This window comes from Diachasmimorpha longicaudata, chromosome 8 (genome assembly GCF_034640455.1).
Source record: "Diachasmimorpha longicaudata isolate KC_UGA_2023 chromosome 8, iyDiaLong2, whole genome shotgun sequence".
NCBI lineage: Eukaryota > Metazoa > Arthropoda > Insecta > Hymenoptera > Braconidae > Diachasmimorpha > Diachasmimorpha longicaudata.
In genome coordinates, this window is record NC_087232.1 from 8,151,423 (window position 1) to 8,166,368 (window position 14,946).

Sequence of the window (14,946 nt, forward strand, 5' to 3'; positions counted from 1 at the left end):
ATTTTCGTCAATATTCGTAAAGGTTTTGCCCATGTGATCCAGTAACCCTTGCTTCGTGAGTTCCCTTTTAACCCTTTTGATGGTCTTGTGATTTTCGTGACCCTTGAGAACGAGCGACGTCTAGTGAAATAATCACGAGTTATTGACTGGCCCATGTGACTAGTTACATTAACCAATGAGCGCCTTCAAATATCCAGGAGCGAAGTGAAAGTGGTAATAGGGTGTGAATACCATTTTTAATTGTTTGTAATATAACATGCGATCGACTGAGTGAAATTTCCATATTTTTTCCATTTTGAAGGTATTTTCTAGGACTGTATAATGAGCTATGATTCGTTCAGATTCTATCAGTAATACTGAGTTATACACGATTTAAAGATGTAGGTTTTTGCCTCACTTTCTCCACTTCTACTTTACCTCTTGCGTTTTAAATAGAAATAATTCCGTAATGACTCATTCCAGCGCTAAAAACTCAAATAAATTTTTTGTCGAAAATTTTCTGCTCTATAAAAACTATTATCACAAATATTCTCTTAAACCAACTCGTTTCCAAGATAAAGAAAAAATTATGTATTTTCTTTTTTAAGAATTCGGAATTTTGATTGTTCGTCACTGGGATCCTTTTGACAAGTCGACTCAATGTACAGTTTCGTACAAAGTTTCATACCCGTCACACCTAACGTCCTTCCCAATCAGTTGTTATTGTTCGCTCACATTATTAGAGGAAATATTTTTTTTTTAATAATTATTCTCCCAGATTACGTAAGACATTTGTAAATAGAAATGTTTAGCAAGAAGAAGGAGGTTAAAAAGCGCACGACTAAACCCGCTAGCAACGTAACACTTTTACTTAGTTATTTTTCTATTTCTATTTGTACTTCCTCCTCAATTATATTATTTACTACTCCGTTCTTATCAACACTGTTGCCTTTTTTAGTTAATATTATTAGTTTAGTTAATACTAAATGCTTTGACTGAAGCTGAAGTCTAATCTCACGTTATCAACACTGTAATAACTGGTAAATTAACAAATTCTGAAGTTGTAATGTTAAAATTGTCCTACTAGACCGGTGACTCAATGGATTTCCTGATAAATCCAGTTGGCAATGACGAGGATAATGATGATGATGAGGCATTGGAGGCGGAATTACGTCGTTTAACCAGTGGAGAAGACATTCGAGTTCGCCCTACAGGTAAAAACCATGGTAAATACATCAGAAATTTTCCTAGAATCAATTTATTTGCTAATTGATTATCAAATATGCTAGCACCGCCAAGAAGACCTAAAAAAACAGCCGGCGAAATTCCCAAAGACATTGGCTCAGACGACGAAGACGATGAAAACGTGGACGAGAATGACCCAGAGCTGCTGAACGAATTGAAAGAACTAATATCAGACGATGAAGAACCAGAGGCTAATGCACCTTATGAGAAGGCCTCTCCTACTGTTGAGACAGAGACAACTTCCTTGCTGGAAAAGCGATTGGAGATGTACAAGGTTGCAGAGGCCAAAGCAAAGAGTCTAAATGAGACAAGTAAAGCGAGAAGGTATGGACGTGGAATCAAAACTCTCCAGGGATTATTACGTTCTGCTCAGGGTGGGGGTGCTATTGATGAGTCTGAGATTCCACCTGAACTGCCTCCGTCGGCATTACCTCATGATGAATCTGCAGATGAAGTGGCAGGTAAAATTAATATATTTCAACAAATACTTGATAGAATTCATAAGTAAATGAAAATGGCAGGGAAAAAATTTCTTCGGCATCTCTTTTATTTATATATTCCAGCGTCTCCCTAGTGCAGTCCTGCACTAATTTATTTCTCCAAATAAACGGTGATTTGACTGCAAATAAAATAAATTTCTCGATTATACAGCTCCAAACCCCCCAAACGTTATTCCAGAGCCTCTGGAGGCTACGTTCGAACCATCGAAAACATCTGAAACTCCTGCAGTTCCCCCCACAATCGATCAGGAAGGTTTATCCGTCCTAAAGGAACGTCAACAAGAGTATAGAATAGCGGCAGTAAAATGGAAGAAGTCCGGAAACGTGGAGGAAGCCCTAAATCACGTGAAAATAGTAAAACAGTTCGACATAGTAATAGCAGCGCTGAATGCAGGCGAAACAGTAGATCTATCAGACATGCCAGCCTCCCCTCAGCTACCCGGAGATCCTGCATTAGTGACGGAGCCTGCAAATCCGCCTGTGGAGCCCCAGAAGGAGGAGAATGAGACTCAGGAATCATCGGGTGGGGAATCAGTAGCTCCAGTAACTGGGGAGAGCATCTCAGGGGCGTTGAAGGAACGTTTAGAGATCTATCGTCGATCCAAAACAGCGGCAGAGGAGGAGGGAAACTCGTCCAAGGCCAGGCGATACGGAAGAATCTGTAAGCAGTATGAGGAGGTCATCAAACTGCATGATAAGGGCAAACCAGTCGACTTCAACGAACTTCCAACGCCCCCAGGGTTTCCTCCAATTATTGTGGCGTCTCCTGTATCATCTGGATCTCCTCCCGGGCCTAGCAGACCTGCACCAGCACCTCCAGGAGCTGCTATACCCGAAAAAACCAAGGGAATATCCAAAAAACCCATGACAAATCCAAAAACAAGGGCCGACAAGCAGATTTTCCTTCTGGAACGTAGACAGGCTGAACTGAAACGTGCTGCACTGGCTGCCAAGAAGGAGGGTGATTTGGAACTTGCCCGGGACTATCTCAGACAGGCCAAGGGCATTGATCCTCTGATAAATGCAAGCAGAGCTGGGTTACCTGTTGACATGAGCTCACTTCCACTCTCTCCTAATGCCAAAACCCAGCTTGATGCATCCTCTGATGAGAGCTTTGCTCTGGTGTCCTCTGAGGAGTGTCAGCCCATCAATGAGGACAGCTCGGACTCGGAAATTTATGATAATCTCGAAGCGACTTTGATTAAACAGAAGAAGGTATGCATGGCTACGAGAGACCATGCTAAGGCTCTTGGGGATGTGCCCGGGTACAACAGGTGGGAACGACTGGCGTTGGGGTACAGCAAGGACCTCGATATGTTGAGGGTCCGGAGAAGGGATGGGCTACCACCCCCGCAACATCATTACGAGGTGAAGACTTATGCCATTGTACAGTGAGTATTTAGTTTATTTTTATTCTCATTGAATTTTGTATACTCATGAAACCGATAATTTCTTAAAACGAACGCACCATCTACAGAAGCTGTACAGATTTAAACGACGGTGATCTGGAAATACAGATCATAAGGGGAATAAACTATTCAAAAGAGGCAGACACCTATGTTATCTACGAATTTCCATATCCCAGTGATAGTCCACCGACCGATCGCACCTCAACGATCAAAAACTCCAATGATCCTGAGTACGATGCTACCTTCACGTTGTCTGGAGTAATCGATCGATCAAGTAGGCCTTTTCAGCGAGTCTTCAAAAGGCATGGGCTCAAATGCCAAGTCTGGTCAAAAGGGTAAGCCCTCCCCAATATCAAATGATTCTTGTCTTGAAATGATTTTCTCAAATGAATGTTTGACGTTTTTTATTCTTCGGTATTGTTTTTCGTACATTTTTTATTTGTAACTCCTACTAAATTAAGTAATTATTAAGGATAATTTTCATTATGTAGACGCATTAAATAGACTAGAGTATTGCTTGCAGATGCTCGATGAATCCTCTGCTGTGTTGCACTCACCCAAGGTATGAAAATGAAGTGTACAGCATGGCATTAATAAATTTCAATTCTCCATTAAAATTTTTGCTATTTGCTCAATTATTTAGTTTAATCTTGTGATTAAAAATTCCATGAAATAATTCGAGGTAATACTTTTCAAATAATTCATATCTTTGGTAGTGCATATCCCTTTTAGACTGTTTTCTTTTATCGTTGATGTCGATCTCATAATTTTCCATAAAAATTTTTCTCCCTTCTGTATTTGAAATTATGTAAATTTTTTTTCAGAGGATTTTTTAGAAGTGACAATCTTTTAGGCACCGTCACCGTTAAACTACAACCACTAGAGTCACAATGCACTCTCCACGATTCATTTCCGGTACTAAATTGCTTAATTAATTTTTCAGTAACTCCATGTTAATATTTGTAGGCTTTTTCTATTTTATTTTTTTTCTTTTGTAGTTGATGAATGGAAGAAAAGCAGCTGGTGGTAAGTTAGAAGTGAAAATTCGCCTGAGAAATCCAATCTTAACAAAGCAGATTGAGAAAATGACCGACAAGTGGTTAATTATCGACAATTAATGCTGAAATATTTTTTATTCCTCTTTATATTGCATTTCTCTTCTGCTGCTCCTGCGTATGAATCATTGTTTACAGATTGATAACTATTTTATGATGCCTTACTAAATTCAAATGATGTGATAAATCTATAGATATGTTTTTTTCTGAAATGTATTTGTATTTCGTACGAAACAGTGGAGCTTACCATCGGAGTAAAAATTGCTTTGATATATGAATTTGGGTTTCGCAAATTAATTAAGGGGCGAAAAAAAAATTTGGATTTCAGTTATCACTCCGATGGTAAGTATCATTGCTTCTTAGCGGTTAATTAAATAAACAGCATATTATAACAATATTCAGATAATATTTATTGTTTGAGTAATTCACCTCCCCCATCCCTATGCAAGACTATGAAAATCGAGTAAGAGAGATAAACGGAAACTCTCCTGAAATTATAGAATGATCGAGTGAAATTGACGTTTAATAAAAACTCGGGAAACGATTAGAGTATACTAGACGGTACGACACAGGACTTTCAATTAGGTCTCCGTATGAATCCCCCACTGACTATACACGTTACACCAGTTGTATAGGAATGAGAGAGAGAGAGAGAGAATTGAGCGATTATCGGACAATAGTTTGTTAGTGGCATTCACCTGATGTATTGTTCTACTCGGGGAATTGTAGAATCAGCTTGCAGTCGTGTGGATAAGTTGTATTCCATTTATTAAAGATGATAATTGAACAATTTCTCAATGAAACAATAATCGTCATATGAATTGTTATAAAAAATAAAACTACAGAACAAAGAAAGACAGAAAGTTAATCTGCCGAATACTAAAATTATTTCCCATTTAAATTCATCAATAGTGTGATAAAATAAAAAAAGCCCTTCGATATCGAAAATCCCCTCGCCCCAGCAGGTGACAATTCCAAGTAACTCCCGGGTCATCCCCTGCGGTGTCAAAACCCTCGACTGACACCAGCAGATGTGCCCTTTGCGTAAAATCACAGATTCAAATCAAACATAAAAAAGGACAATGACTCTCTCGAGCATTTCAACTCCATTGATCTCCCGATCAATATCCTGGATACTGCCAGCACTCTCCCCTCCTGAAAACAACGAGATTTATTTGCCAATTAGACAATTGAGTCTCGAGTGCACGTGCAGAGTAAAAGTCGAATGGTCGATAGGAATCGAGGGAAGAGTTCTGATTATACCGTGAGCATGGCGGATAGTACGAAGGCCTCGATGCCGAACTAAACGCCAGAAGAACCACAGACAACACTGAGGCCAAATCATTCATGCTCCAGTGAGAATTATTTAGTGAGTATACTCGAGTAATATTGACCTTTGGCAGTCGGCAACTGGTAAAGGGCTAAAACCGTCAAATTTCACGAGCTGGAAATTAACGATGTTTGCTCTTCAACCCTTTCATAAAATCATCGAGGCAATTTCCGGGAATTAGACAGTGGGAGAAGAGAAATAACATCAGGGGATGATGTTGTAATTCAAGGCTGCACTGTTAAAGAAATTTCACTGGTGGTGAAATTTGTGCGGTGAGCTCCGGAAATTTTTATCATTTCGAAATCCTACTGCCACTTCAGAACATCTCGGCATTGGAAAATCAGCATATTTTTTCCATTTCTCATGCAAACCCAGAATTCAAAACCATAAAATTCTGATAAATACATTATTGAATTTGTAGGGCACCGGCATTGAATGTCATTTAATGGGTTTCATAAAATTACCACATAACTTTTTAAACCAAAAAATTTCTAGATAATTTGACTTGTTATGTCGAGATAATTGACGATTGACTCGCCTTGTGTCACATTTTACGACTTCGCTACTGGATTATCTATCGATTTCAGATATTCAGCCAATCGTCGAGATGGTCAAAGGGCATCGCAACTGTGATAAGTGATGCGGATCCTGACTTTTGATTTCTCTTGTAATTTTTTTTTAAATATCACTAGATGGAACACTGCAATAATGTAGTCACATCTCTTGGACTTAATTCCACTTCAATTTATCGTCTTCAGACTCGAACCACTGATCTTTGAACTTTTTTGCAAATACCGATTGCAGCATTGACCTTGCGTCATGCGAATTTATGTTAAAAAATATAAGTGTAAATATTGTGTTGTTTATATGTATATATATATGGGCTTTTTCGTACGAAATTGTTCTGTATTTCAATTGACTTGATTCGGAGAGAATTGGAGAATTGAAGAATTAAATAATTCGAAAAAAAAAAAATTTTCTCCGCTTATAGATATTTCGGTAGAGTTTCCTAACTCTCAATTTTTTTATCCGATGATTTTTCATTTTTTCGGATATTAAAAAAAATCATGCAACATTGCGACGTATGGAATGAGCAGTTTTCTCATTTTTCGCTTAATCGTCAATTTAGCCGGATGTGACGTCACCCGACAGCCGTGATTAGGCGCGTGTAGATGTGAGATGCGACCCGACACTTCGAGGTAAATTACATACACCTTGGGAAAGAGGTGTAAAATTCGCGGCAGATTAAAAAAAAAATTCTATTTATATCGAGGATCCGAGGAGAGCATGAATCTAGAAAACATGAAAAATCTACTTGATTGATTGTTATTCTTCTTTTTTAAATCCATCTTCATTGACAGTGCTTTTTTATTTATCTTTTTTTTTCTAATTGTGTGGAATTTTCGGAGACGGAAGGGACGAGAGTATCGAAAAAAAAAACAGTCTAAGAAACGCATTTATGGAGCATCCGGCGTTGAACCGCCGGAAGGCACTTCATATTTGTCATCACTGTAGTCCAACGACTGTTATTGATGCCCTTTAACCGTTCCTTATTGTTTCGATGGCCCGATAAATAGCTCAGAGTTGAGATACCGGGGATCAAATGATCCGAAAAGGGACTTATTGCGGGACGATCATCATTAAATAAAGCGGAACTGTTAAGATTAGGCGAAACCATTTATTTCATTACTGAAGTCTGTTGTGTTCAGCTCATTATGATGGTGGAATCTCTTCCAAAGATCACCATAAATACTAAAACACTGATAAACGGACATTTGTGAGACAATTAAATTTTTTTATTAATAAATCAGCAATCTTCTTGCAAATTATTATTTTGTTTGTTAATTATAGTTATGATTTTTAAGGAGTTTCCAGATTTCAAATGTAATTGATACCTATATTTGAAAAAGATTTTTTTTTCTTTAATTCGCAAGCAAAAAGGGAAAAATCACTCATTTTTATTATTGTCAGGGTGAAGGAGAGCGAAAGAGAGAGAAAGAGAGAGAGAGATGTCAGAATGGAGACGAATGAACCGAAGAACGATTATCCGATAGTAATTGAGCACAGATTGCAAACAGATCAGGCACTCTCATTGCGAGACGTAAAATCCCGGGAGCCTCCTCCCCCCTGGGCTCCCCTTGTTACGGTGACAACAGTTTAGTGGGACAGGGAAAAGGCTCATTGTCTCACTTTCATTGCCATCCGTCATCGTGCGATGAACAAATGAGAGGTGCTTTTGCTTTTGGCTATAGTGCTATACAGCGGGATGATTTGCCGGGGGATTATCTGCTGTCAGGGTTGGGAGTAGCCCTTGATCCCTCACTTTTACTTCCATCCACAGATTTTCAATGAAAATATCAATTTATTTATTTAATTCAACATTTGCTTTTCCCCGATTTCCCATCAAATTAGCGCAGTTTTAAATTTAAGGGGAAAAATTCATATTTAAATTATATAAGCATATCCACAGAATTGTCAATACAATAAAAAAAAGATAATGAATATGATAAGAAAATTTGTGAAAAAAAGTGAATGAGAAATTGATTTGACGGGCGAAAAAAAATTCCACTTATTTCCTAATTAACATTTCAACGGAATCACACTTTCAACACAACTTTGTACTATTGTGCAACTTTACGGATAAAATAATAATAATGAAATAAAAGTAGGTATGATGTGTATATAGGTATAGTATGGCTGGGTAGGTTCGGTTAGGTGGGTGACTGGTTGGTATCGATGTGCAGGCTACCAGCTGAAGGGGATGTGGATGCGGTGGAGAGCGAGGGGGGTTGGAGCTATGCTGGCTCAGCAGTATCCCTCTTTCCTCCTCGTGTCGCTCGCCCCTCACTTGCCCATCTCCACAGCCGCATGCTACCGACTACATATCCCGAACTACACTGAGAGAGACCCCGGGACGCCGCAAAAGAGTACATAGTGTCCTTGCCTACATGATTTCAATTGAAAAACTCATATTCGGCTGGTTGAAAACTTAATAAATTAATGATGGTAGTGGGTTTTTATTTATAATCAACTTCTATGAGTTGTTTAAAATAAAATTCAGTTTTTAACTTACAGATTAAATATTCATATTTAATTTTATTTGCTCAAAGTTATTATTTGCTGGACCATTTAAGTTTTTATTTTCTATAAAAATTCTAGTGCCATTACTCGAGAAAAGTACAAGCCGTTAATTGTGAAAATATTCAAAACTGTTAAGGTATAATTCCTCTAGAAAGTTCCTCTAGGAAGTTGTAGAAATTTTACACTTAATAATTTCACAGGAATAATTCATATTTAAGCGAAAAAAATTTCCACTTCGTACCGTGGAAAGCTCAATAAGCGTTGAAAAAAATGCCATGTGCATGTACAAACCATTAATTTATAATTGACATTCAACGAAATCAACATTATTCCATGTCAGGGTCATTAATCGTATCATATGCACTTTTATTTGTAAATATGACATACAATCTTGCGTGGAAGATTGTGTTATGGCGATTGAAAGGGGCATTGAGATTGAAGATAATAGATGGATTACATTGTCGCGAGTATCAACTCAACAGTAAGTAACCAGAAGCACTGAGATTTATTTCACCTCAAAACACAAGGATCTCGTTTCATTAAACAGAAAATAAGCCGAAGCAAATGGAGATAGTGAGCCCAACGCGTGTATACCTCAAAATTTTTCCATCTCACCACTCAATAAATAATTATTCCCTAAATTAATTCCGAGAAAAAAGAAGAGTTTCCTGCATCTGAATTAAGCTTTTTGATATTAGGCATAAAATTAAATTTTTTCCATTGAAGGTGAAATTTTTTTTCAGACGATAATGATTTACTTGCCGTTCCAAATAATGTTCTTCCTCCTAATGATAATCACAAGTATTATTATTTGTCTCAGAGTTTTATTCAGAAGTAGAAAATATACAAAGACATTGTTCTAATCATATTATATTACTTTTATTTCACTGGAAATTGAAATTTTCCCCTTTCCAAATTTCAATTTATATTTGACCATTGACGGTAATTTACCATCTTCGTAAAATAACGCAACTTAGTTTCAATGAATTCGTAATTTTGCTGTCTCATAAATTTTCCAACAAAACTGAAAGAACCACCTAAAAAAACAACAATAAGCCCATTACAAATTAATAGACACCTCCTCCAGCCTAAGATTCTCACCCCCATGTTGAATATTGCACCGCTGCATTGAGACCCCTTTCCCATCCTCTCCAGGATCCACCTGAGTCGGGTGGGAGTGCAGCCAATGGGAGTGAATCCCCTTATCAACCAATCGACAGTCACCCCGAAGGTCTGGCCAGTGGTGGACTCCACCTACTTCAGTGACGTCATGGCCCGTTGAAAACATTGCGCCGGTGTACGAATGGTTCTGTGTCTGACCAGGTTGCCATTCGTCTGGTGTATCTACTGTGGGATAAACGCGCGCGCCGCACAGGTTCGTCGTACCTCCACTTGCAAACTCCCTCCCACTGGTGCATTTGGAGAATAGAAGAGAAAAAAAAAAAACCATTAAGGGGAAATTCATTTTGTCACTCGCCCCACATCACCTCACCCTCACTCGATAGTTCTCACTGTCTCGATTTTTATCATTGCTCTTTCACCTCCTCTTTTGGTATCCGTGTTAAGCCCCCATCCGCGGTCCACTCGCAGGCTCGAGGATTTTAGTAGTTGAGGTGCGAAAGCACTCGCTGCGACCGGGAAGCTAATCGGAGACATCTCCAAGGAGTTCATCTCGGGCACTTTCACATTTTTATAATTTACTCTCTGCAAGACACATCCCTCTCAAGTCTCGTCCAAGGTGTAATTCCAAAAGTTTGATTAGTTTTTACAGTGAATTCATTGCTTTAGTGATGATGTTTACCAAATATAATCAGTGAACTGTTAAAATTTGTCTCTGTGATTCGTCTCATTCTAATATCACTGACAAACATCCATCCACTCGTGATGTTGTCAATCTGATTGGGCTCTATTAGTCCATTTTCATTGTTTTAAGAATTAATCGCGGGCATTGTTGGAACATTGGTATTAAAAACGCCAGGAACAGTGATAGGGTGTCTGGGTGCCGCCGGCACCGGTGGCGCGGGCATTTGTGATAGTGATAAAAATTGTGGAGAACATCCACTCCGGTATAGTCCTGATGACACAACGGTAGAATCTACTGTTGTGCAGGAGGTTGAGGTGGACGAGGTCAAGATGGAAGTACCTGAGGATCATCTGGCAAGGGAGTATGTCCAGGAATTTGTTCTCGATCATCTCGATCCTGCTGATGTCAAACGCGAGGTGATTTCCGGATTCTTGAGCGACTTCTTCGGCTTTCAATTTTCAGTGTAGATTTTTTAAAAATTAATTATTGCCAGTGGATCCAGGGGACATTTTCCATTTTTTTCATTCATTATTTCAATCATTTTCACTATTGACGGAATATATATATTTTTTTTTATAAGCAAACTTTTATTTAATATCTATCCATTGTTTGTTAAAAGTGATAGTGAAGTGGTAATATTAGAAAAATCTTTTTATATTGTTTTATGGGAAATATCTTAATTTGCTAAAATATTAACGAAATTGGCTAATTTTGAGAATTTTGTATTGATGGTGGATTGAAGTGAACAATTAATTTCGGAGATATTCAAGTATGTTTTTGAATCTAATCACTTGAATATATTGAAAAAATCTCAACAACTTTTGAAATTAATATATCATCACGCCTTCACACAAAACGGGAAATTGAAAATTTCTTGAATGTGAGCGGGAAGAAAAAAATATTGTGAAAATGGAAAGAGATAAATAAATAAGAAAACATTGTGTCATTTCCTCCACTGATAATTATTCAACTAATCAATGAATTTGAAATTGAACTTGAACTATCTTTTTATATTTGTCGATTTTATATCGTGTATTTAAAAACAGATCGAGTCTTCAGGCGAGTTTTCAATATACATATACATTTATTAACTATAAAAAAAACTTACCACTTCGCGAATAAAAATTAATTTCAAATTTAGAGTTAATTAAATTGTTTTCCCATGGGGATGTAGGTGCGAATAGGCTCACCAGCAGTAATGGTAAATGGAAATATAGTTAGTCAAATGCATCAGGGAATGGCACTAGCCCCGCTGACACCACCCGCTCACGAATTGGAACAGCCCCATCCGTTATACGGACAACCGCACATTCAGGTGCAGCACGGTGTGCTTGTTAAAGCACCGTCTGGCATATCAACGCACTTGACGACTCTATCACATCCGGGTACACCGCCGGATACACCACCCGTATCGGCCTCACCGCCACCACTCCAGCTACATCATCGCAATGATCGCGATTTGCGAGAGAAGGGTGGTTTGCTGGTTCAATTGCACCAGCAGCAGCCGTTACTCGGTCAGGATGATATGCAAATTGGCACTGGCGGTATGGGATGGTTGACGCAGTCGTTGAGACAGGAACCACTTGATTTGAGACCACATTGTCCTCAAGAGCAGACACCTGAGCCGCCGCATGAAGCTTGGTCTAGTCATCCGCAGTTTCAAGAGCAGATGCAGCATTTGCCGAGGCATCTCAGACATGGTGGTGGGTGTTTAATTTGTTTATTCATTGATTCGATTTTTTTTTTTTTTATATGGAAATTGTCGGGTTAATTGAGTTGAAATTGATGGGTTAATTAGTTCTTTGCGTAGAAGGGAGAAATTTGAATGATCATCATAAAGAATAGAGTTTCCTCTATTGTGAAACAAAAATTTCAATCCTTGTAAATGAAAATGAATTGATAGCATAAAACTATTTTTAATTTCTCTCCACTATGAAATGATCAAGCGAATTAAATCACCATCTCCACAACTTCAGGTGGATACATCTCGATGTCCGGACACCTTGAGTGTTACGGCCCGAATGGTGACCATACAAACGGCATACTCCCATCGAACAATGGAGTGTCCTCCAGCATGGACGATTCCCAAGTTCGTTTCCAGGTTGCACGACCCCTCAGTGTTTGCTCAGCAGGCTCAATGGGGGGTAGTGGACCGAGTCCTGGTCATCCTGCTCATCGCACGGCTAACAGCCTCTACTCCAATTGCAATGGCAGCAATCCTCAGGATGAGCTCATGGATGACGAAGTGCTGATGTCGTTGTCAGTGCGAGAGCTTAACAAACGTCTCCATGGCTGTCCCAGGGAGGAGGTGAGTAAGGTCTCTCATTTTTTGAAAATATCATGAGAATCTTTTTCGTTATTTTTTCGATATATTTTTTTCCTTCTTTCAACCTGATTGAAGCAAATCTTTAATTACACCAATAAATAAATAGCTTCATAATTACTTACTTCTAGTGGTTTTTGAATAAATTTTTTTCAATTCATAACCGTATTAATTATTATTTTACGTATTGTAATAAATAGGTTTTTGTGGCCTCAAAAAATTGTCCATATTTAAAATACTTCTCCACGGAAAAAAAATGCCACGATTGAAAATAATAAAATCAATGAAATAACGGTGAAAAATTGTTTTTCGAAGATCGTTCGGCTGAAGCAGAAGCGACGGACCCTGAAGAACCGTGGCTACGCCCAAAATTGCCGTAGTAAAAGACTTCAACAACGTCATGATTTGGAGACAACGAATAGAACACTGAGCGCTGAGCTACAACAATTGCGTCTCAACAATGCGCAATTGGTCCAGGAGCGGGATATGTACAAACAACGTTACGAGATGATGCGGGCGAGGCAAAATCAACAGCATAATCACAATCAGAATCATCATTCGGCGCAACCCTCGCCCCAACATAATCGATCGACGAATCATCAGCAGCAGACAGGACATCTCCAAACAGCACCAATGGCTCAGGGACAACAACCAACAGCACCACCGGCACCAGCGAGTCCTGAGGTTTATCTGTGACATCGACAACGCCGCAGTGGCGCTTGTTGGACGTGAAAATCAATCATAATTATGTGAATCGGTGGGTGAAGTGATGAAAATGTTTAACCTTTAATTTGTCGTATTTTCTCATTTTACTCTTCTGGCAAAATCCATTTGAAATTTATCATTGTTTTTAATTTATTGGTAGAATAATGAGGACTTTAGCATCGGAGACAGGTAAAGCCAATGTGAATTTAAATTAACTTAATTCTTTTTTTTTTTTAATTTTGTGCAATAGAGAAAATGGTGTTTTTATGGGCATTTGGGAATTTTTGGGTATGGGAGTTTAAATTATTGATATCTTGTGATTCACTAGTGAAACTTTGAAGAATTTTCGATCACTTTCAATTATGAAAATGAGTGCAAATTTATCAAATTTCACTCAGACAAAAATCGTTTTATTTTTATTCTTTTATTCTGTTTTTAATATTTTTGATGATGTTAATTAAGTTTACAAACATCTGTTATTTTCTTGTAACATAATCAATCAAATGGTAACGATTTATTATTTTAAAATGAAATGTTTTCATTCTTGTTAATCTGTATATAAGATGATTATACTTATTATGATAATAAAAGAAGAAATGTTGTCATCAACAGAACAACTTAAATATTATTTATTGATATTTTGAATCATTGACTGTTGTCAATAGTGCATCTTGGTTAAAAAATTTGATCGTCTCTGGATGAGGTAAAAGGGGCAAAAGAGCGTTCCATACGTATTTCAGTAGAGCTGAGTCAAGCTTTATTGTCAAGTCACGAAACTACCGTGACTTATCTTTATCTATTCGCATTCTCACCCCTTTAGCATTTTTCTCCAATGAAGCCCGTCAACTGGTAAAACCGTCGTAACGTGAATGAGCCAAAGCCTCCGGCAGTAATGTCGGAATAATTGTTAATGACTTCTAGGAAAAATTGATTTTCTATTCTTTATCGAGAGTTAGAATGTCTCGTGCATAGGGCTGCGAAGAAGAATAGCCGTAAAAAATATCGAGAAGAGCCCAGAATCCTCAGAATTGAAAGGGAAATCTAGTGGACAGGGGGAAACGATGGGAAGACGAATGTGGGGGAGATGACCCTTCGGAGAAATTACATTTTTCGAATAGAGAACTGAAGACGACTTACTTTACTAAATTATTAGTGAAATATTGAAATATTTATACCCAACAATAGCCCAATTTCATTTACATAATTATTTAATTTATTAATATGAGTTATAAAAATGATGATGAATAGATAAAAATCATTTAATTATTTGATTAGAATTCACTTATATCAATCGTCAGCCAATCACCATAAAAAGTTGTCAAATGAAAAAAAAAAAAGGAATCCGATATTCCATTTTTGTAGTTGGGGTATGAACAAGGGGTGCAGAGAATAGTAATAAGATCATTGCAGTAGATCGCACGCAGCTCGCAGACTAAACCGTTAACGATATCACTCGTCAATCAACTTGATGACTGGTGAGTTGATGCACGATGAGAGGAGACAATTCAACTGTGA

At 38.0% G+C, this 14,946-nt stretch overlaps 2 protein-coding genes across 14 annotated transcripts; both read left to right on the top strand.

The window, feature by feature from the left end:
* The first annotated feature begins 58 nt into the window (after positions 1-58).
* Positions 59-4,585, top strand: L(2)gd1 (lethal (2) giant discs 1). 11 transcript variants are annotated; one of them, XM_064126846.1, is made up of 8 exons: positions 59-213; positions 1,067-1,205; positions 1,269-1,685; positions 1,876-3,115; positions 3,202-3,468; positions 3,657-3,695; positions 3,958-4,048; positions 4,132-4,585. In XM_064126846.1, exons 2-8 carry the CDS (start codon positions 1,079-1,081, stop codon positions 4,249-4,251), a joined length of 2,301 nt encoding a protein of 766 aa, XP_063982916.1. In that variant the 5' UTR covers positions 59-213; positions 1,067-1,078; the 3' UTR covers positions 4,252-4,585. The 11 variants fall into 11 exon arrangements, with proteins under 11 accessions (XP_063982916.1, XP_063982918.1, XP_063982915.1 ...); XM_064126848.1 differs by having other exon boundaries at positions 62-213; positions 1,067-1,193; XM_064126845.1 differs by having other exon boundaries at positions 194-301.
* Positions 4,586-9,760: 5,175 nt separating this feature from the next.
* Positions 9,761-14,048, top strand: LOC135165499 (uncharacterized). Of its 3 annotated transcripts, none has more exons than XM_064126853.1 (4): positions 9,761-9,974; positions 11,578-12,106; positions 12,380-12,720; positions 13,042-14,048. In XM_064126853.1, the coding sequence occupies exons 1-4, from the start codon at positions 9,903-9,905 to the stop codon at positions 13,420-13,422; spliced, it is 1,323 nt and encodes a 440-aa protein (XP_063982923.1). In that variant the 5' UTR covers positions 9,761-9,902; the 3' UTR covers positions 13,423-14,048. The 3 variants fall into 3 exon arrangements, with proteins under 3 accessions (XP_063982923.1, XP_063982921.1, XP_063982922.1); XM_064126851.1 differs by lacking the exon at positions 9,761-9,974 and adding an exon at positions 9,989-10,819; XM_064126852.1 differs by lacking the exon at positions 9,761-9,974 and adding an exon at positions 9,991-10,819 and having other exon boundaries at positions 12,380-12,711.
* Positions 14,049-14,946: the final 898 nt, after the last annotated feature.

Excerpts from the sequence above, each read along its gene's own strand:
- LOC135165499 (XM_064126851.1), top strand. The coding sequence starts at position 10,733 with ATGGAAGTACCTGAGGATCATCTGGCAAGGGAGTATGTCCAGGAATTT. Across the intron at positions 10,820-11,577 it reads CTGCTGATGTCAAACGCGAG|GTGCGAATAGGCTCACCAGC; the intron begins GTGATTTCCGGA and ends ATGGGGATGTAG. Across the intron at positions 12,107-12,379 it reads GAGGCATCTCAGACATGGTG|GTGGATACATCTCGATGTCC; the intron begins GTGGGTGTTTAA and ends CCACAACTTCAG.